This window comes from Hipposideros armiger, unplaced genomic scaffold (assembly GCF_001890085.2).
Source record: "Hipposideros armiger isolate ML-2016 unplaced genomic scaffold, ASM189008v1 scaffold_639, whole genome shotgun sequence".
NCBI lineage: Eukaryota > Metazoa > Chordata > Mammalia > Chiroptera > Hipposideridae > Hipposideros > Hipposideros armiger.
In genome coordinates this window covers 1310350-1326075 of record NW_017731989.1, presented here as the reverse complement: position 1 = coordinate 1326075, position 15726 = coordinate 1310350, and the positions used below count along the sequence as shown (strand labels likewise).

General features: G+C 43.2%; 1 protein-coding gene across 1 annotated transcript in view; it reads right to left on the bottom strand.

Annotated features, from left to right (window-relative positions):
- Positions 1–15160: 15160 nt before the first annotated feature.
- The window catches only part of LOC109372476 (zinc finger protein 420-like), a 38106-nt gene continuing 37540 nt past the window's right edge, over positions 15161–15726 (bottom strand). Inside the window, exon 8 of the mRNA XM_019625741.1 lies at positions 15161–15726. This exon is cut by the window's right edge and continues 1 nt beyond it. Within this exon, the coding sequence (XP_019481286.1) occupies positions 15463–15726 (264 nt within the window). The 3' untranslated portion in view covers positions 15161–15462.

The window sequence follows — 15726 nt, the reverse complement described above, 5'->3', positions numbered from 1 at the left end:
TCAGCTCTGGGAGACTGAGGAAAGAGAGAAACATGGGAACGGTTGTTTGTTGTCTTCTCCATGAGCAGCTTATCTTCCAAGGTTTCCATCTATTTGAATCTAAATATTTCAATAACACTTAAAATATAAAAAACTCAGTAAAATATTAGGAAAAAAACACTTTAAAGATTTGAGAACTGGTATTAATCCTGAAGAAACCAGGAGTCCTTATCCCAGATAACCTTTTAGAAAGTTCTGTAACACGTACAGCGATGATCCCATTGAGCGAAAGCCCAGTCAGCACCACAGTGGTGTCCAGAATGGAGGAGGGAGGAGTGTGACCAACTGCTTCATGCGTAGACGTTTTCCTTTGCTGTGGACAAAATATTTAGAGCTGGGTGTGATATTTTATACACTATTCTCAGTGTACTCAATGCCATTCACTTGTACCTCTTCACTGTTTACCTTATATTATTTGAATTTCTCTCAGTTAACAAGAAATAGACAAAAACTAAACATATATAAAATCCTCAAAATTACCTAACATGGATCAGTCAGAACACTAGATTCACCCAAATTAATTTTTGCATAGCTCTGATTCTCTAGTTTTGTGGCTAAAAAGAACTCTCTCGCTGTCAGCTCCGCGATCTCTTGTTTGCCAAAAAGGGATGGCTGACATTTAAGGCTGTGGCCATAGAACTCTCTCAGGAGTGGGAATGCCTGGACCCATCTCAGAGGGCCTTATCCAGGGACATGATGTTGGAGAACTTTAGGAAACTACTTCTCTCTAAAAATCAGTGACCGTGTTTGCAGATTACTGATTTTTCTTTTGAGTCTTTTAAGAGCCCCAGACTTGCTCGTCTGAGTTTCAAATCCTTGTTCGTGAGACAGCCACTGGAACTGATTTCATTCAGGAGAAAAAGCCTTCCTCATGGGGTATTTGGACTCCAGACTTCCCCTCTTGTTGCGAGTTTTCCACATTTCATGCTTGATTACTGCTGGAAGTACAATGTTAGGACTCAGGAAACCTTATGAAAAAGTTTTAGGAACACCTGATTCTGTGTTTCACCCTTGTGCTTTTGATTCAGTAGTTGCTGTAGGGACTTACTCTCTGCAAACTTAAAAGAACCTCTTAGCATTCAAAAGGAGGCAGTCAGTAGATCAGTCTCTGAAATGCTTTCCCAGACCTGTCTCTAATATTCTCTTCTTAGATCAATGAGTTGGCAATGTGTTCTGGAAAAGCCTAGCATATCATGTTCCATTTTGATTTATAAATTGAAAAGTGTTTGGAGCTCAATTTGATCTCCACTTTACAAGAAGAAAAACAACTCTGGAACTGCAAAGTGAAGGGGGAAACCAAAGGAGGTGGAAATGAATGGCACCATGAACACAAGTAAGAGATCATATGGGCACAGAGTAAGCCGCTCCACTGCTGGTGCAGAAAGTGTCCTGAAATGGAAAAGATGTGTGGGAAATAAACTTTCTTTTTTAGGAGCTCTCAGAAGAAGTCGTCCTCAATTAACTCTGCTTTCAGGAATGAGTGAATGCTTTCCCCCACCACACACACCCTTACCCAAACACCACTGCCTGCTCTGACCCCTCAACTAGCAGACAGTGAGCAGAGAATGTGATCTTCACTGGGAACGAGTATTTGCATTGAGATTGAGTTGGGTGCAAGGCACTCAGGGGACCTTGATTTCTCAGGCTTCTTGCTGTTGGAAATGAGTTCTTGGGAGAGCTACCTCAGTGGTGGTTAAAAAGGCAAATTAAACAGCCTCACCTCAGACCTGGGGAGGTATAATGACTGAGTGTGGTGCATCAGAAAGGCATCTGCAGTGATTTCTAAGTGCATGCCAGTTTGATGAGCTATGGTTAGCCAAGTCATTCTCAGCCTTGACTTCCTGATGAAATGCTGCATGTGGTTTTACAACTACCATCTCCTGTGTCCACCCCAGAGATTCTCTGTCAGCCTGTGGCAGGACCCAGCATCAGTAATATCTTCATGGAGTAGCCCAGGATATTCTACCGTGAGGTCAGGGTTAAACACTGGGAGGACCCCAGAAACATTTCATGGACTCATTAGAGTCTGGTCCATGGGGCAGGCTCCACGGGGAGGCCTGCTCTGCTTCTTTTGGTAGCAAAGTATCAATGTAACCCACATTACCCAGGGTGTAGCAAATGTGTAGGGATCTCTGTCACGCAAGGGAACCGAAAGATTTGAAATGGGACACGCACACGTTGGCCTTCATGTAGGAATTCCAGATGTGCACAAAAGCAATGGAAACAGACTATGCAGGTCCTCACTGGCTGTGGGGAGGCTTTGCCTCTTACTCGAATGTCCTCAATGTTTTCTGGAGCAAAAGCAGTGTCATTAGAAGATGGAGCAGGATCAGAGTGGGACAGGATTCGTTCCTCTGTGACAACAGAAAGAATCCTGGGCTTCTCAAAATCATTGCCTTTGGAGCAGATTTTTCATAATTTTTCTAAAGGGGGGAGACTTCCTCCTTGACCTTTGCCCCTCTCACCTGTGTCATCTGCTTTTAGTCCCACGGGGTGGAAGGCTAATGTCTCTTCTTCTTCACTTCTCAGGGATTTTTCCTTTGTTCCAAATATGTGTAGCCAGGTGTGGATTTGAAACAATGACACCAGTCTGTTAGACAAAGAAACTTGACTCTTGCTGGAGACTGTATGCAATTTCCACCCAGTATTGTGGTCAGTAGAGAAGAGAGGACATTATAGAAGCATATAGGAAATTACTTCTCCACTTTCCTAACAGCCCCTTTATGATGCTTAGAAAGCACTTTCAATTTACAGTCTGAACTCAACATCAAAGTACTAATATGGACTCAAAAATAAAGGTGGAAATAGGGGGTTAAGATGTAGGCAACAATACTTTATGTCACTGAGTTTCTATGATTCTCTCTAATGTAAAGTGGAGGATGCATTCACCTCACAGAAAGAGAAGGTGAAGGTCAAGATGAAACATCGTCAAGATTTAAAGGCAACAAAGCCAAGTAACTTCCTTTCAAGAGGGTCACAAACTGAGTCACACAGAGTGGAAACTCCCAGGAGACATTTACACCTGAAAGAAACAGCCTTGCAGGTGGGGTAGGAATTCTGAAAGGAAGTGCTCCTTACACAGGGAGACCAGGTTCCTGGAGTTCTCCAATATCACGACCAGGTACAAATCCCACTGAGGCCTAGGATTTCCCACTCCTCCTGGGGAATTCTATGGCCACATCCCCGAATGTCAACTGTCCCTGAAGTAAATAACACACGTACCAAACTGTCATGGACACAGTTCATACTTTCATCAATGATGAAAAGAGGTAAGAGAAGTGGTTTTGAGGTAGGTGAATTCAACTCTGAAATATAAAATTACAGTACTTTCAACATGGTAAATTTCTCCAATATTTTTCTAATTAAAAAAGTGAATGACATAGATACAAAAACCTGCTATAGATAATACACTTTGGGGAAGATAAAATATGTCATTAAGGCTTCACAAAGGCACATATATTTTTGAGGATGTATACCCCATACGGGCAACACAAGGCATAGAATTAACCCTTGGTCATTCACAGAATGTGAAGGAATTCACAAGTATACTAAATAAAAAAGCAAAAAAAAAAATTGTGGAAAGTCAGGTAGATAGAAAGCTGTTTAGAAGAGAAATACTGGCAAAAGGACTTTGCCAGGGTGGAGTCTGATGGAGATAGCTGCGGCGGGTTTCTGTTTACCTGGAGTTTTATACTTTTCCATGGAGGATGTAGGGTGCTTGTTAGCATGCAGGGAGGCTGCCGTTACAATTGTCTTGTCCTATGATGGATGTAAGGTGCTTCTAGCTTGCAGCTGCAGTGCTACCCAGGGGATTCAGGGCAAACTGGTTACTTTTAAGACCATTCCTGCCAGCTCACACGCTTGTTCCTGTTAACTCTGCTTGTGCCATCCAGCCTGCTCATAAGGACACTCCTGTTAACTCTTTACTTGTCTCATCATCCAGTAAATACTAGAACCTGGGGTTTAACCGAGCTTTTCTGGCCTAGAATTTATCTACAAGAAAGACACATACAAGGCTAATATTCAGAGAAAATCATCAACAAATTATCACAGCAGAATTTGTAACTGAGAAGAGTAATGGAAACAAAAAGGTCCAAAACGGAATTGATCAAATAACTGTTACATTTTAGGAACATAGCCATCTCTCTAAAAAGTAAGTATGTACATGGCAAAAGTGACACAGTGGGAAAATTTCAATGTCACTGAAATTAAGAAATATTTTCAATTGAAGAAACTTATGCATCTATTTGTGGATGAAGTTTTTTGAGTGTTTTAAAAATACTATGGGGAAAAACATGCCCAATGATGTAAACGCATATAAAAGCTATTTGTGAGTGCGAACGTTACTGAAAACTGTTTAGTTATCATTATGCTGAGTTATATGTTACACTTTGGAGGCACTTGAACTATATAACTAAATAAGTCTTTGGGTTTTTTCTTTTGAAAACACGATAGAAACATGAAGAAGGGTGATGCGACCCGCACATCAACCAAGCTTTCCTGACTTGTCAGCCAGGAACCCACCGAAAGGGTACCTGAGAGGACTGGGTGGGAGACTGGAAAAGAAAGAGACTAGAGACGAAAGCTGGGAACAGGAGGTCCACCCAATGCTGATGGCAGAGAGTGGCCCCGTTTATTATTTGTATACAGCTTTTACAGCAAAAGCAACTTTTTTAGGGTAAGGGGTTTTTGGGACCTTGAGGGAGCAGCCCCCTCCTCTCAGGGAACAAATTTCTTGGAAGCAATCTTTCCGAAGTGAGACAAAACAAAGTATAAGAGGCAGAAACTGTTAACAGGGTGACCTTCCACTCTAGCTTTCAAGGCCGTTGGCTGTTTTCTCCTCAGTGGCGAACCTTCCCACGCTGCTCACCCGGGGCTGAGAGTCTGTCAGCCTGCCAGCTTTCAGGCTTAACCCTTACAGCAGACCTCCAGCTCTCAGGCTTAACCCTTACTGCAAGCCTCTGGCTTCCTACATCTCCCCCTTTTTTATTTATTACTTAAAGGCAAACCTCTGATTTACTGAGGCTGTGGTTGGCTTCACGGCAGCTGTGTCTGCCTTGGGTTTTCCTCCTCGAGGAATGGAATCTTACCCATTGTCACGTCCTGTGTGGCAAGGGCAAATGGGACACGAGAGGGGCGACACAGATTGAATAAGAACAAGAGACAAAAGTAAGATTTAAGAGCGAGACCAAGGGACTCAGCCTTCAGAGTGTTAGACTGAGCCCCGAATCGGGTCGACGCATGGTTTTTATTGAAAATTTTCAAGGAAGTAAACTGCTATGCTGTGAATCATTAACCGTGTATTCTTGTGTGCCTTAAGGTTTTTTCCATTAACCTTTTCCCCATTGTACTCCAACAAATGCTATGCCTTCGTACATCACCACACTGCCCCAGGACATAATTACATGTCCTCCCAGGGGAGACAACTGATATCATTCCACCCGGCCTCAGTTTTCCGAGACACTCTCTCGACTAATGGGTCAGAGGCTAATGCAGGGGGCGTGGTCTAGGAATCGGCTGTAAGGCAACAACCCATCATGGGCTAACCAGTCATTTTACGACTGGAGCCTGTCTTAGGTTTTTTCCTTCCTGGGGGATCTTACCCGTCACTGACTAACCAGCCATGTTATAGCCGGCCCTCTATGACTGGTGTCTGCCTTAGGTCGTCCCTCACTTAGGGATCTTACCTGTCTTTGGCTAACCAGCTGTTCTGTGGGGGCAAGCCTCACAGAGCCAAACCTGGGGGTGGAAATGGGGCATGAGCATCTGACACAAAAGAACTTTGTTAGAGGGTGAGCAGCAGGGCTGTACAGAGAACTAACAGTGCTGTGGACAGGGATATTTAATCTCTATCATGAGTCATATGCGACGAGCCTCTAGGCTAAGAGCTTGAAGGCGAGATTTCAAAACTGTTTGGCGAACTGAAACAAAGCACAACATTAGAAGCAAGAGAACCACAATCCCTACTAGGTCCAGGTGATAATCTGGACAATGGGAATTGATTTGAACTTGTTAAATGTGTTAATTATATCTTTAGTTAGATCTTTGGGTTAGTAATATCCAGTTTGTTATCCTGCATAGTAATTTTTTTATGAAACAGATCGAGGTCGATGTTAAGATTTGTACTATGCCAAATGCCCTGGAGGTAATTAGAAATGGCCTTCCAATTCCACTGAGTATTGTTATACTTATAACAAGTGACACAAATTCCTCGATACTTAGCATGGCATCGGAGGGAAAGATAGCGGCGTATTGCCTCAACCTCATTACCTATCTGAAGAACAGCGCCCTCTAACGCACTAAGGCAGAGCTCAATTTTTGTATCTATATCTTCTTGAGTGTGGAGCGCTGAAGAAGCATTTTGAGCAAGCTGTTCAACATAATCTGCTGTTTTAATAAAATTGGTTAGAGATACAGTGGCTGTGATTGCCATGGCTATGATAGAAATAACTGCTGCAAGGCCTGTTATGATGAGTCTGACTACCCATTTTTTTTGGCTCAAACCTTTGTTTATTTCCTCGAGGGCTTGTCTCCCTGGATCATCATACCAGGACCCCTCAATAAAGGTGGGAATTACAATATAAGGTGGTTGGCGTAGGATTAGAATCCCTTGCCCTCTGTCCTGTGGACCAATACAATTGGTGATATGGCAATTTTGACAAGAAATAGTATAGGTAGATTTAGCTATATTGATTTGGAAGTTTCCAACCAATAATACTTCCGGGGCCTGTACACAGGCCGTGATGACATATGATTTTGTATTTTGTTGTGGATAGGTAAAGTCAAAAGTAGAAAGATTTATATAATCTGAGGCTGCCCACAATCTCCAAATTTCTCTTTGTATGACATTGGAGCTTATGATAAGAACAGGAGCAGCAAAATGTCCTGGGAATGAGAAACTTTAGTCTGTATATTTAACAGACCAATCATAGATGTAAAAAGGAGTATTGTGTAATTGATGTCTGGTAACGGTGGGCTGTCAACAATCCCTCCATTATATACTTTTGTGTGTATCTGGGACAATGTTGTTGCAGGATGGAAGTGGCGGGGATTAGACATTCCCCCAGCTGAATCCCCCACTCAGGCCCGTAAAGGACACTACTGTTTGGTATTTATGAAACATCAGGGCCCCAGTAGGGGGCTGGTAAAGCTGGGAGTCTTGTCTTATCAGTGTATATAACCGTGTCTAGCAGGAGACACCCTGGTACTAGTGTGTGGGAGGCACAAAGTGGAGGGTTATGGGTTAAACCAGTATAGTTAAAAGCAGCCCGTTGAGGCTGTATGTGTTTTACTTTTCCCTCTAAAGGGTATGAAGTGTTGACCCACACCTTAAGGGTAGTCTCATTCCAGGTTGTGGGAATGACTGTTGGTGGGTTGGGATAGTATGTCCAATACGTGTCCCCCCATGTTATACTTACCTGACATAACAGAATAATCAGCATTGTAATCAGGAGTTTATTAGGCTTAACCTGACCCCAGGTCCGGGCTGATCTTTTCCTCGCCTTCTTGGACTGTTGGCTCTCCGGTGTCCCAATGATGTTGCTTGACTAGGCATTCTGGGAGCCACCGAAGACCATCTGCTGTCTTAGGAAAAACACAAACATGTCCTCACCCCCACACCAGGACCGGATCTGGTCCATGCCAACTACTCGTGAGGGGGTCTCTCCAGTGGACGAGAGCCTTTGCAGCAGGACTAGGATTCCAGAAACGGTCTGCTGCAGAGTGACCTTGAGCATCCGTTTGTAAAACATTTAAAGTGAAAAGTGCATGGTTTAGTTGGTTATGTACTGAGTTCCCATAGTCTCCCCCTTTTTGTTTTATTAATTGATTTTTAAGTGAGCGATGAGCATGCTCAATAATTCCCTGACCCTGTGGGTTATATGGAATACCTGTGAGGTGTTGGATCTGAAAAGTTAAGCAAAAATTTTGAAAGGCCTTGCTAGTATAGCCAGGCCCATTGTCAGTCTTTATGACTTTTGGGATGCCCAGTGGCAAATGCCTGGAAACAGTGACTGATGATATATTTTGTTGCCTCACCAGAACGTGCTGTGGCAAATAAGAACCCAGATTTAGTGTCAATAGTGATATGAACATAAGGAGTATTTTTAAAACTAGGAATATGAGTAACATCCATCTGCCAGATGTGATTTGGAAGTAACCTTCGGGGGTTAACTCCCAAATGTGGTTCAGGAAGCAAAGTTGTACAGTTGGTACACTGTTTAACTATCTGTCTAGCCTGTTCTCGAGTGATCTTGAACTGGTGTCTTAGTGACTGAGCATTTTGGTGGTGGAGAGTATAAGACTGTATGACCTTCTCCACAGGGCTTATAGGTGTGGCAAACAAGGTCTGGACTGAGAGATCCAGCGATTGAGTAGCCGCGTCTGCAGCAGCATTGCCTGCAGACAAAGGTCCTGGAAGGTCAGAGTTTGCTCTAATATGACCAATATACAGTGGCTGTCGCCTAGCAAGAATGGTCTGTTTTAGTTGATGGAACATATGGAACAGCTCCTTAGTGGTGACTGAGCTAATATGAGCTGTCTCTATAACCTTACAGACACCAAAGACATAACGACTACCTGTATAGAGGTTTAGTGACTGGTGTGAAAACATATGTAAAGCCCAGGTAACCGTGGATAGCTCCACCCGTTGAGCTGAGATATACCCTGTGACCTTGGTTAAGGTCTGAGTGGCGGTGTGGATGGCTGCCCTGCCATTGCTGGAGCCGTCTGTGAAAACTGTGATCGCTCCTGGAATGGGCTGAGTTTTTAACACAGGGAAAAATGAACGATGCAGACCTTGCAAACTGTAAGAGTTTATTAGCAGGATAATGACATCCAACCTGACCAGGAAAATTTGCTAAAGCTATTTGCCACGCCGTGGAGTTTGCATATAACCAAGATTGCTGACTACTATTAAAATAAACTACAATGACCTGAGGCTCTTTTCCAAAAGCTGGAGACATCTTCATCTCCCTTTAGTAATAAGTAAAGCTGCTAACTCATAATATGGCTGAAGATGTTTAGAAGAAGTGCTCTTTAAATGTAACCACTGTAACGGACCAGCAGGTTGCCAGATGACCCCTGTAGGTATAGGGTCTGTATTACAAATGATGAGAGATACAGGTTGGGATGGATCTATTCGAGTAACCTGAGCCTGTTGTATTCTGTTCTGTTCTGTTCTATTCTGGCCAAAGCGAGTTTTGCCTCGGGAGTGAGACTCTGGGGAGGTCAGACTAGGCTCCCCCTGGAGGATGTCAAATAGTGGTTGTAAATCTCTAGTAGTTAATCTTAAAAAGGGCCTAATCCAGTTAATGTCCCCTAGAAGTTTCTGAAAATCTTTCTTTTTAAAAAATTTTTTTATTAAATTACTTTTTATTATGAAATACACATTTTTTAGAATGTTTCAGCTGTACAACACAGTGCAATAGTTATACTTTTTACCCCTTGAAGTGACAACCCCCCTCCCCCATCATTAAGTGTTTTGAGGTGGCTAGTTTTAATCTGTACCTTTTGTGGTTTAATTAACCCCTGAGTAATCAAAGTCTCTAAATTATAGAATGGAGAGTTTCCTGAAACTTTTCTGGGGCAATGACTAGCCCTACCTTAGTAAGATTATCTTTGAGGCTCCCATATATTTGATATAACACCTCCGTATTAGCATGTGAGATAAAGATATCATCCATATAATGAATGATATAAGCCTCTGGGTGTAATTGCTATATGGGCATGATGGCTTGACTAACAAATATCTGACAAATTGTAAGACTATTGGCCATGCCCTGGGGAAGAACCTTCCACTGGAAACGTTGCATGGGCTCCCTAAACTTTAGCGACGGAACGCTAAATGCAAAATGTTTTTTATCATCAGGGTGGAGAGGGCTGGTGAAAAAGCAATCTTTTAAGTCTATAATAATTAAATGGTGATTTATAGGAATAGCTGTGGGGGGAGGAAGCCCAGGCTGCAGGCTCCCCATGACCTCCATAATGGCATTAACAGCTCGCAGGTCTTGTAACAGCCTCCATTTTTTTTTCTATTTAATAACAAATATAGGCATATTCCACGGGCTGGTGGGCGGCTCTATGTGTCCAGCAGCAAGTTGTTCCCGGACTAATTCCATGGCTGCCTGAAGTTTCTCCTGAGTTAAGGGCCATTGGTCAACCCATACTGGTGTCTCTGTAAGCCATTTGATCTTAAATAACTTGGAGAGGGCTGCAGGAGATACCAAGGCCCCTAGGGAAAATTTTGATACCCTAGTTCTGATCCGTCAGTCTTAGGAATAGTTTGTATGGGCTCAAGTCTGCCCTGCCCTGATGTGCCTAATCCCTGGCCTGGAATGTACCCCTGATTGAACATAATATTAGTGGCTGAGGAACTAGGACTATAAATCATGACTGACATTTGACTTAAAATGTTCCGTCCCCAGAGGTTAACTGGGAGACCCTCAAGGATGAATAGAGTAAAAGTTCCAGAGTGTCCTTTAAGGTCTCTCCAAGTTAACACTTTGGAACTTTGTAAAGGTCCTGTTTTCATCCCTATGCCCTGGGGTCTAGTTAAAGCCTCCTCTACAGGCCAATGCTGTTTGGAAATTACAGATACATCAGCTCCTGTATTAATGAGACCGTGAAATGCTTTTCCTTCTATAGTTAAATTTAAAATGGGACGTTCTTGCCCTACTCTCTGGACCCAAAATGCATCTGAGGACCCGAAGCCATGGGACCCTTGCGCCTGCTGAGAGGCGGTTCTACCTGTTGTTACAGTGGGAATAAGTACTATTTGTGCTATTCTGTCTGTGGAGAGGACCTGAATGATGTCTCTAATAGCCCCAGACATAATTTTTATTTCTCCTGTATAATCAGAATCTATGACTCCAGGGAAGACTTGAAGTCCTTTTATGGTCCAGCTACTCCAGCCAAGAAGGAGCCCCACTGTATTAGGCGGCAAAGGGCCATAAACTCCAGTGGGGATGGCCTGTGGACCCATTTGCGGGGTCAATATGTACCTGGAGGAGGGATAGGTCCAGTTCTGTGCTCCCTGGGGTGGCGTGGTATAGTTGTATAGTGCACCATGTTGGCTGTCCCCAAGATTGTAGAACGGGTTGTTCCTGGACATTGGGGCTGTAAGTGATTGCTGGCTGTCTACTGGTACTGGGGCACAAGGGTTAAAGCCCCCATTATTTGGCGGGGCCGGGACTGGCCCCATTGCCCATTGATGTCAAATTGAGACCTACAACCTTTTACCCACTGTTTTCCACACCTGCACCTAGGACAAATCTGAGGTGAGCGTCCAGACTCCACCTGGGGAGTTTTATTAGGACACTCCCTAGGGAAATGGCCTGCCTGCCCACAAGAATAGCATACTTCCTCCTTACGATTTCTCTCCCTCTTTTGTTGCAGCTTTGGGTTGAAAACCTTTTGTAGTGCCATGGCAAGAGCACTGCCCTGGATATGACGGCCCTACATCTCCACAAAGGCAGATAAAATCTGAAACATTAGTGTTCTTTCTATAAGGCTGTATTATAGATTTACAAGTAGAATTGGCATTCTCAAATGCTAGTTGTTTGGCAAGAAGCTGTGTGGCCCCTGGGTCATTGATGAGCTGATCTATGGCCGGTAGGAGCCGGGAGACGAAGTCCTGATATGGCTCGTCCGGGCCCTGTCTTACATTAGTCAGCTCCTCTGTCTTTGCCCCTGTGGTAGGAAGTGTCCTCCAGGCCCTAGTAGCACAAGAAATAATCTGTTGATAGGCTATCGGAGGATATGCTACTTGATTATTTATGCCTGTATAATTTCCTTCTCCCTTAAGCATCTCAGCTGTGACAGGTATCTGGTGGGCAGCATTTTGCTCTGCCTGCTGCTCGCACTGGTCAACAAACTCCGTTTTCCAGAGCAAATAATCCCCTCCAGTTAGAGAAGCCTTAGTTATCATTATGCAATCTTTTAGAGTAAGGAATGTGTTTGTAGAAATGGTCTCAAGTAACGCTAAGGTGAAAGGAGCAGTAGGCCCATACTGGGCAGTCGAGGCTTTGAATTCCTTAAGCGTCTTAAAAGGGATAGGCTCGTGCTCCCTAATTACCTGCCTCAGATTATTAGGGTCCGGACGTTCTACTACTGCAAAGCAAAATTGTTGATACTCCCCAATATCCTCGCCTCTTTCCACAGCCTGCCTTAACCCACAGAGTACACTTAACTCCGGGATCCTCTTCTTAGAGGCTGAGACATATTTGACAAGCTGCTGCAAAACAGGCTGCTGCTGCCGCTGCGCAGATGGCGGCAGGTCCTGGGGGGCGGGACGCCTTTGCCTGGACGATAGGCGTTCCAAGCGATGAGGGCCAGCCCCTCCTCCTTAGGGACCTCTACTCTTCCTCCTCAAAAGCGTCCTCTGGCTCGGTATTATATCTCTGTTTTTCTCAGGCTAATGTCTGTTTCTCTCGCGATCTGGCCTCCTCAAACTCCCAGACAGCATTACTAAGTCTTTCTACTATAGGCTGAGACTGTGTTTCTGGGGGATAGGAAGCCTCCAGACTGGGATCGAGACTGTCGCATACCAACTCCCAAAATGAAAGTATGTCACCAGAGAACTTCCCGGGCCCATGCTCTCGGAGCTGTACGCCAACGTTTTCCCAGATTTTAGAATCAAGAATTCCCTCCTTTGGAAACCAAGGACAGGTGTCCTGTATATAAGCAAGAAAATCTTCTAACTGATGCGTTTTAACGGGACTGCCACGAGCCTGCAGCATAGATCTAAGCAACTGCAAATAAAGCTGATGGTCCCTTGACCCTGACTGTCCCATATTTTCTATGTCTATATGGGCTGCTGACCCTATTTACAAATAGGCTGATGGCCCTTTATGTACAATGGACTGTTGGTTCTGACTTGCCTAATGTTTTCCTCCTGCCTGAAATTATATATAGGGATACCAGATTGATCAGTTCTGCTCCTCCCTATACTGCACCCTGATTTGCCCCTACCTTCTCCGAAGCGGCGCACACCTCCCTGTAGGGGGTCTCCTCTCTTATGACTGCCTTCATTCGTGCTCAGGTCCCTGTTGGTGCGCCACTTTCATGCGACCCACACACCAATGAAGCGCTCCTGACTCGTTGGCCAGGAACCCATCGAAAGGGTACCTGAGAGGACTGGGTGGGAGACTGGAAAAGAAAGAGACTAGAGACGAAAGCTGGGAACAGGAGGTCCACCCAATGCTGATGGCAGAGAGTGGCCCCGTTTATTATTTGTATACAGCTTTTACAGCAAAAGCAACTTTTCTAGGGTAAGGGGTTTTTGGGACCTTGAGGGAGCAGCCCCCTCCTCTCAGGGAACAAATTTCTTGGAAGCAATCTTTCCGAAGCAAGACAAAACAAAGTATAAGAGGCAGAAACTGTTAACAGGATGACATTCCACTCTGTAGCTTTCAAGGCCGTTGGCTGTTTTCTCCTCAGTGGCGAACCTTCCCACGCTGCTCACCCGGGGCTGAGAGTCTGTCAGCCTGCCAACTTTCAGGCTTAACCCTTACAGCAGACCTCCAGTTCTCAGGCTTAACCCTTACTGCAGACCTCCGGCACCCTATAGAAGGGTACGAGTCTGGCTGACATGACTTTGGAATAAAAGGAAAACGTACAGGCCTGAGGCTGAGTGACTTAGAACCTCCAGTTGTAAAACCAGTATCTGTAATAAACAAAGGTCAGAGCCTTCATGTTCTAAAGCAAAATCAAGCAAAGACAAACGTGGAAGAAAAAAGTTTCTAGAGTAAATGTCGTTCTTTATACACAACACTCAGAAGATACCCCCAAATTCTTACTAGGGAAATAGGAAAACCGTTAATATTATACAAAAATGGGAAACACAGCCTGAATCAACTGGATGAAGGTAACACCAGCTGTAATGGGACAAATTGGTGTCGGCTGTCTGATGCACATATATGAACACATCACCTATCCTGTTATCATTGGGGGAAAGTGAATTATAATATGAATCTAACCACAAGAAAATGACTGCTTCATGCACATTTCAAGCTACATGTAGCTCCCATGTCTGCTAACCTTTACTTTAGTTTATGTGACTGACGCGCTACCTACTGCGCTAATGAGGCACCTACCTTTACTTTAGTTTAAATAGTGTTTCTTTAGCATTCCAGACAGCAAGGCTCTCTTTCCATTTGCAAATTAAAACCTCGGGGGAAAGGATCACTTGTGCTGTCATTCTACTGCATCACCAAATAGTACGTTTTTTATTCCAACCGTGACTAAGGTGGGAGAGGTCAACGTTGGTGGCAGGATAACAAGTCATTCATTACACATCACTATTAATACATTAAAAATCATTAAAAATCATTATTAATGTAAATATAAGTTCACACACAGTCTAAATAAAGGATGGCAAACCACCTGTAAGATCCATGCTCAAAATATAGATAACAAGCATTTAAGAAGCATTCTGGTTGTTCTGATATAATGACTTTACAGCTGTTTTCCATGTATTTGAAGATCAAAGCTCATTTTTTAGAAAACAAGGTGTACAATAATTTATGCACTTAGGCATGAGTTGTCTGTACTTTCTCAGATATCTCCGAAGACTTCTTTATTTCAACCACATCTGGTAATATTCAGCACTCCTATCTATGGCTACTAAAAAGATACATCAGTGTTGCAAAAACCACCATCTTATTTTCCTGAAAGAGCAACTGGTAAAACTAATGAAAATTCAGAATGTTCCTGTCTCACATAAATGTAGAGAATGATGCTCTGAACACCTACTTCACAATGACTTACATCAACATTCTAAATCAACCAAACAGCATCTCCATTTAGATTTTCATCATACATTGTGTATTAGTGCCCTCAGACTTCCAGGGAAAAGTATTTCTGAGTGAATCCCACTGAACATACAAGGGCTCTCAGATGACAGCAACAAACAACCCATGATTCACACACACTAGGATTAAAAAAGCATAGCATCAAGTGACATCACTGGGATCACATTAACATTTCCTTTTCAACAAACCTCAAGTACTATCAATATATAAACACTCATTGTAAAAAATTATGTTTCCAACATCCAACCCCTTGTATACTTTCAAACATATTCACAAGTTTCTTAACATTTGCTTATTCTCTATATGTATTCTGATTTAAAGTAATATCTGAAAACTGTTCTGTACTGGCTGCTTTGTAATGTCAATTCTTTGATATTTCAGATTTCATTTCGGAGTAAACATTTTCTCACATTATTTTACATCTTTAAAGTCACTTTGGAGCATGAATTATGTGGATTTTCTGAAGTTTATATTTTGAACAAAGGGTTTTCATTGTTGATTTTGAATGTAATTTGTCCGCAGTAAGCATTCTCTAATATTGAGTGAGGCTGTAGGTCCAGCTGCAGGTTTTCTTGGATTCTTCAATTATGAGGTTTCTCGCCATTATGAATTTTTATGTGTTGAGTAAACTGTAAATGGTGAGTAATGACTTCTCTCCAGTATGAATTCTCTCATGCCTAGTAAGAAATGAACGCTGAGTAAAGGCTTTACCACATTCTCTACATTTGTAAGGCCTCTGTCCAGTATGGATTAACTCATGTCTAGTAAGATATGAACGTTGAATAAAGGCTTTACCACATTCTCTGCATTTGAAAGGCTTCTCTGCAGCATGAATGCTCCTATGTGCAGTGAGAGTTGAATGCTGAGTAAATGCTTT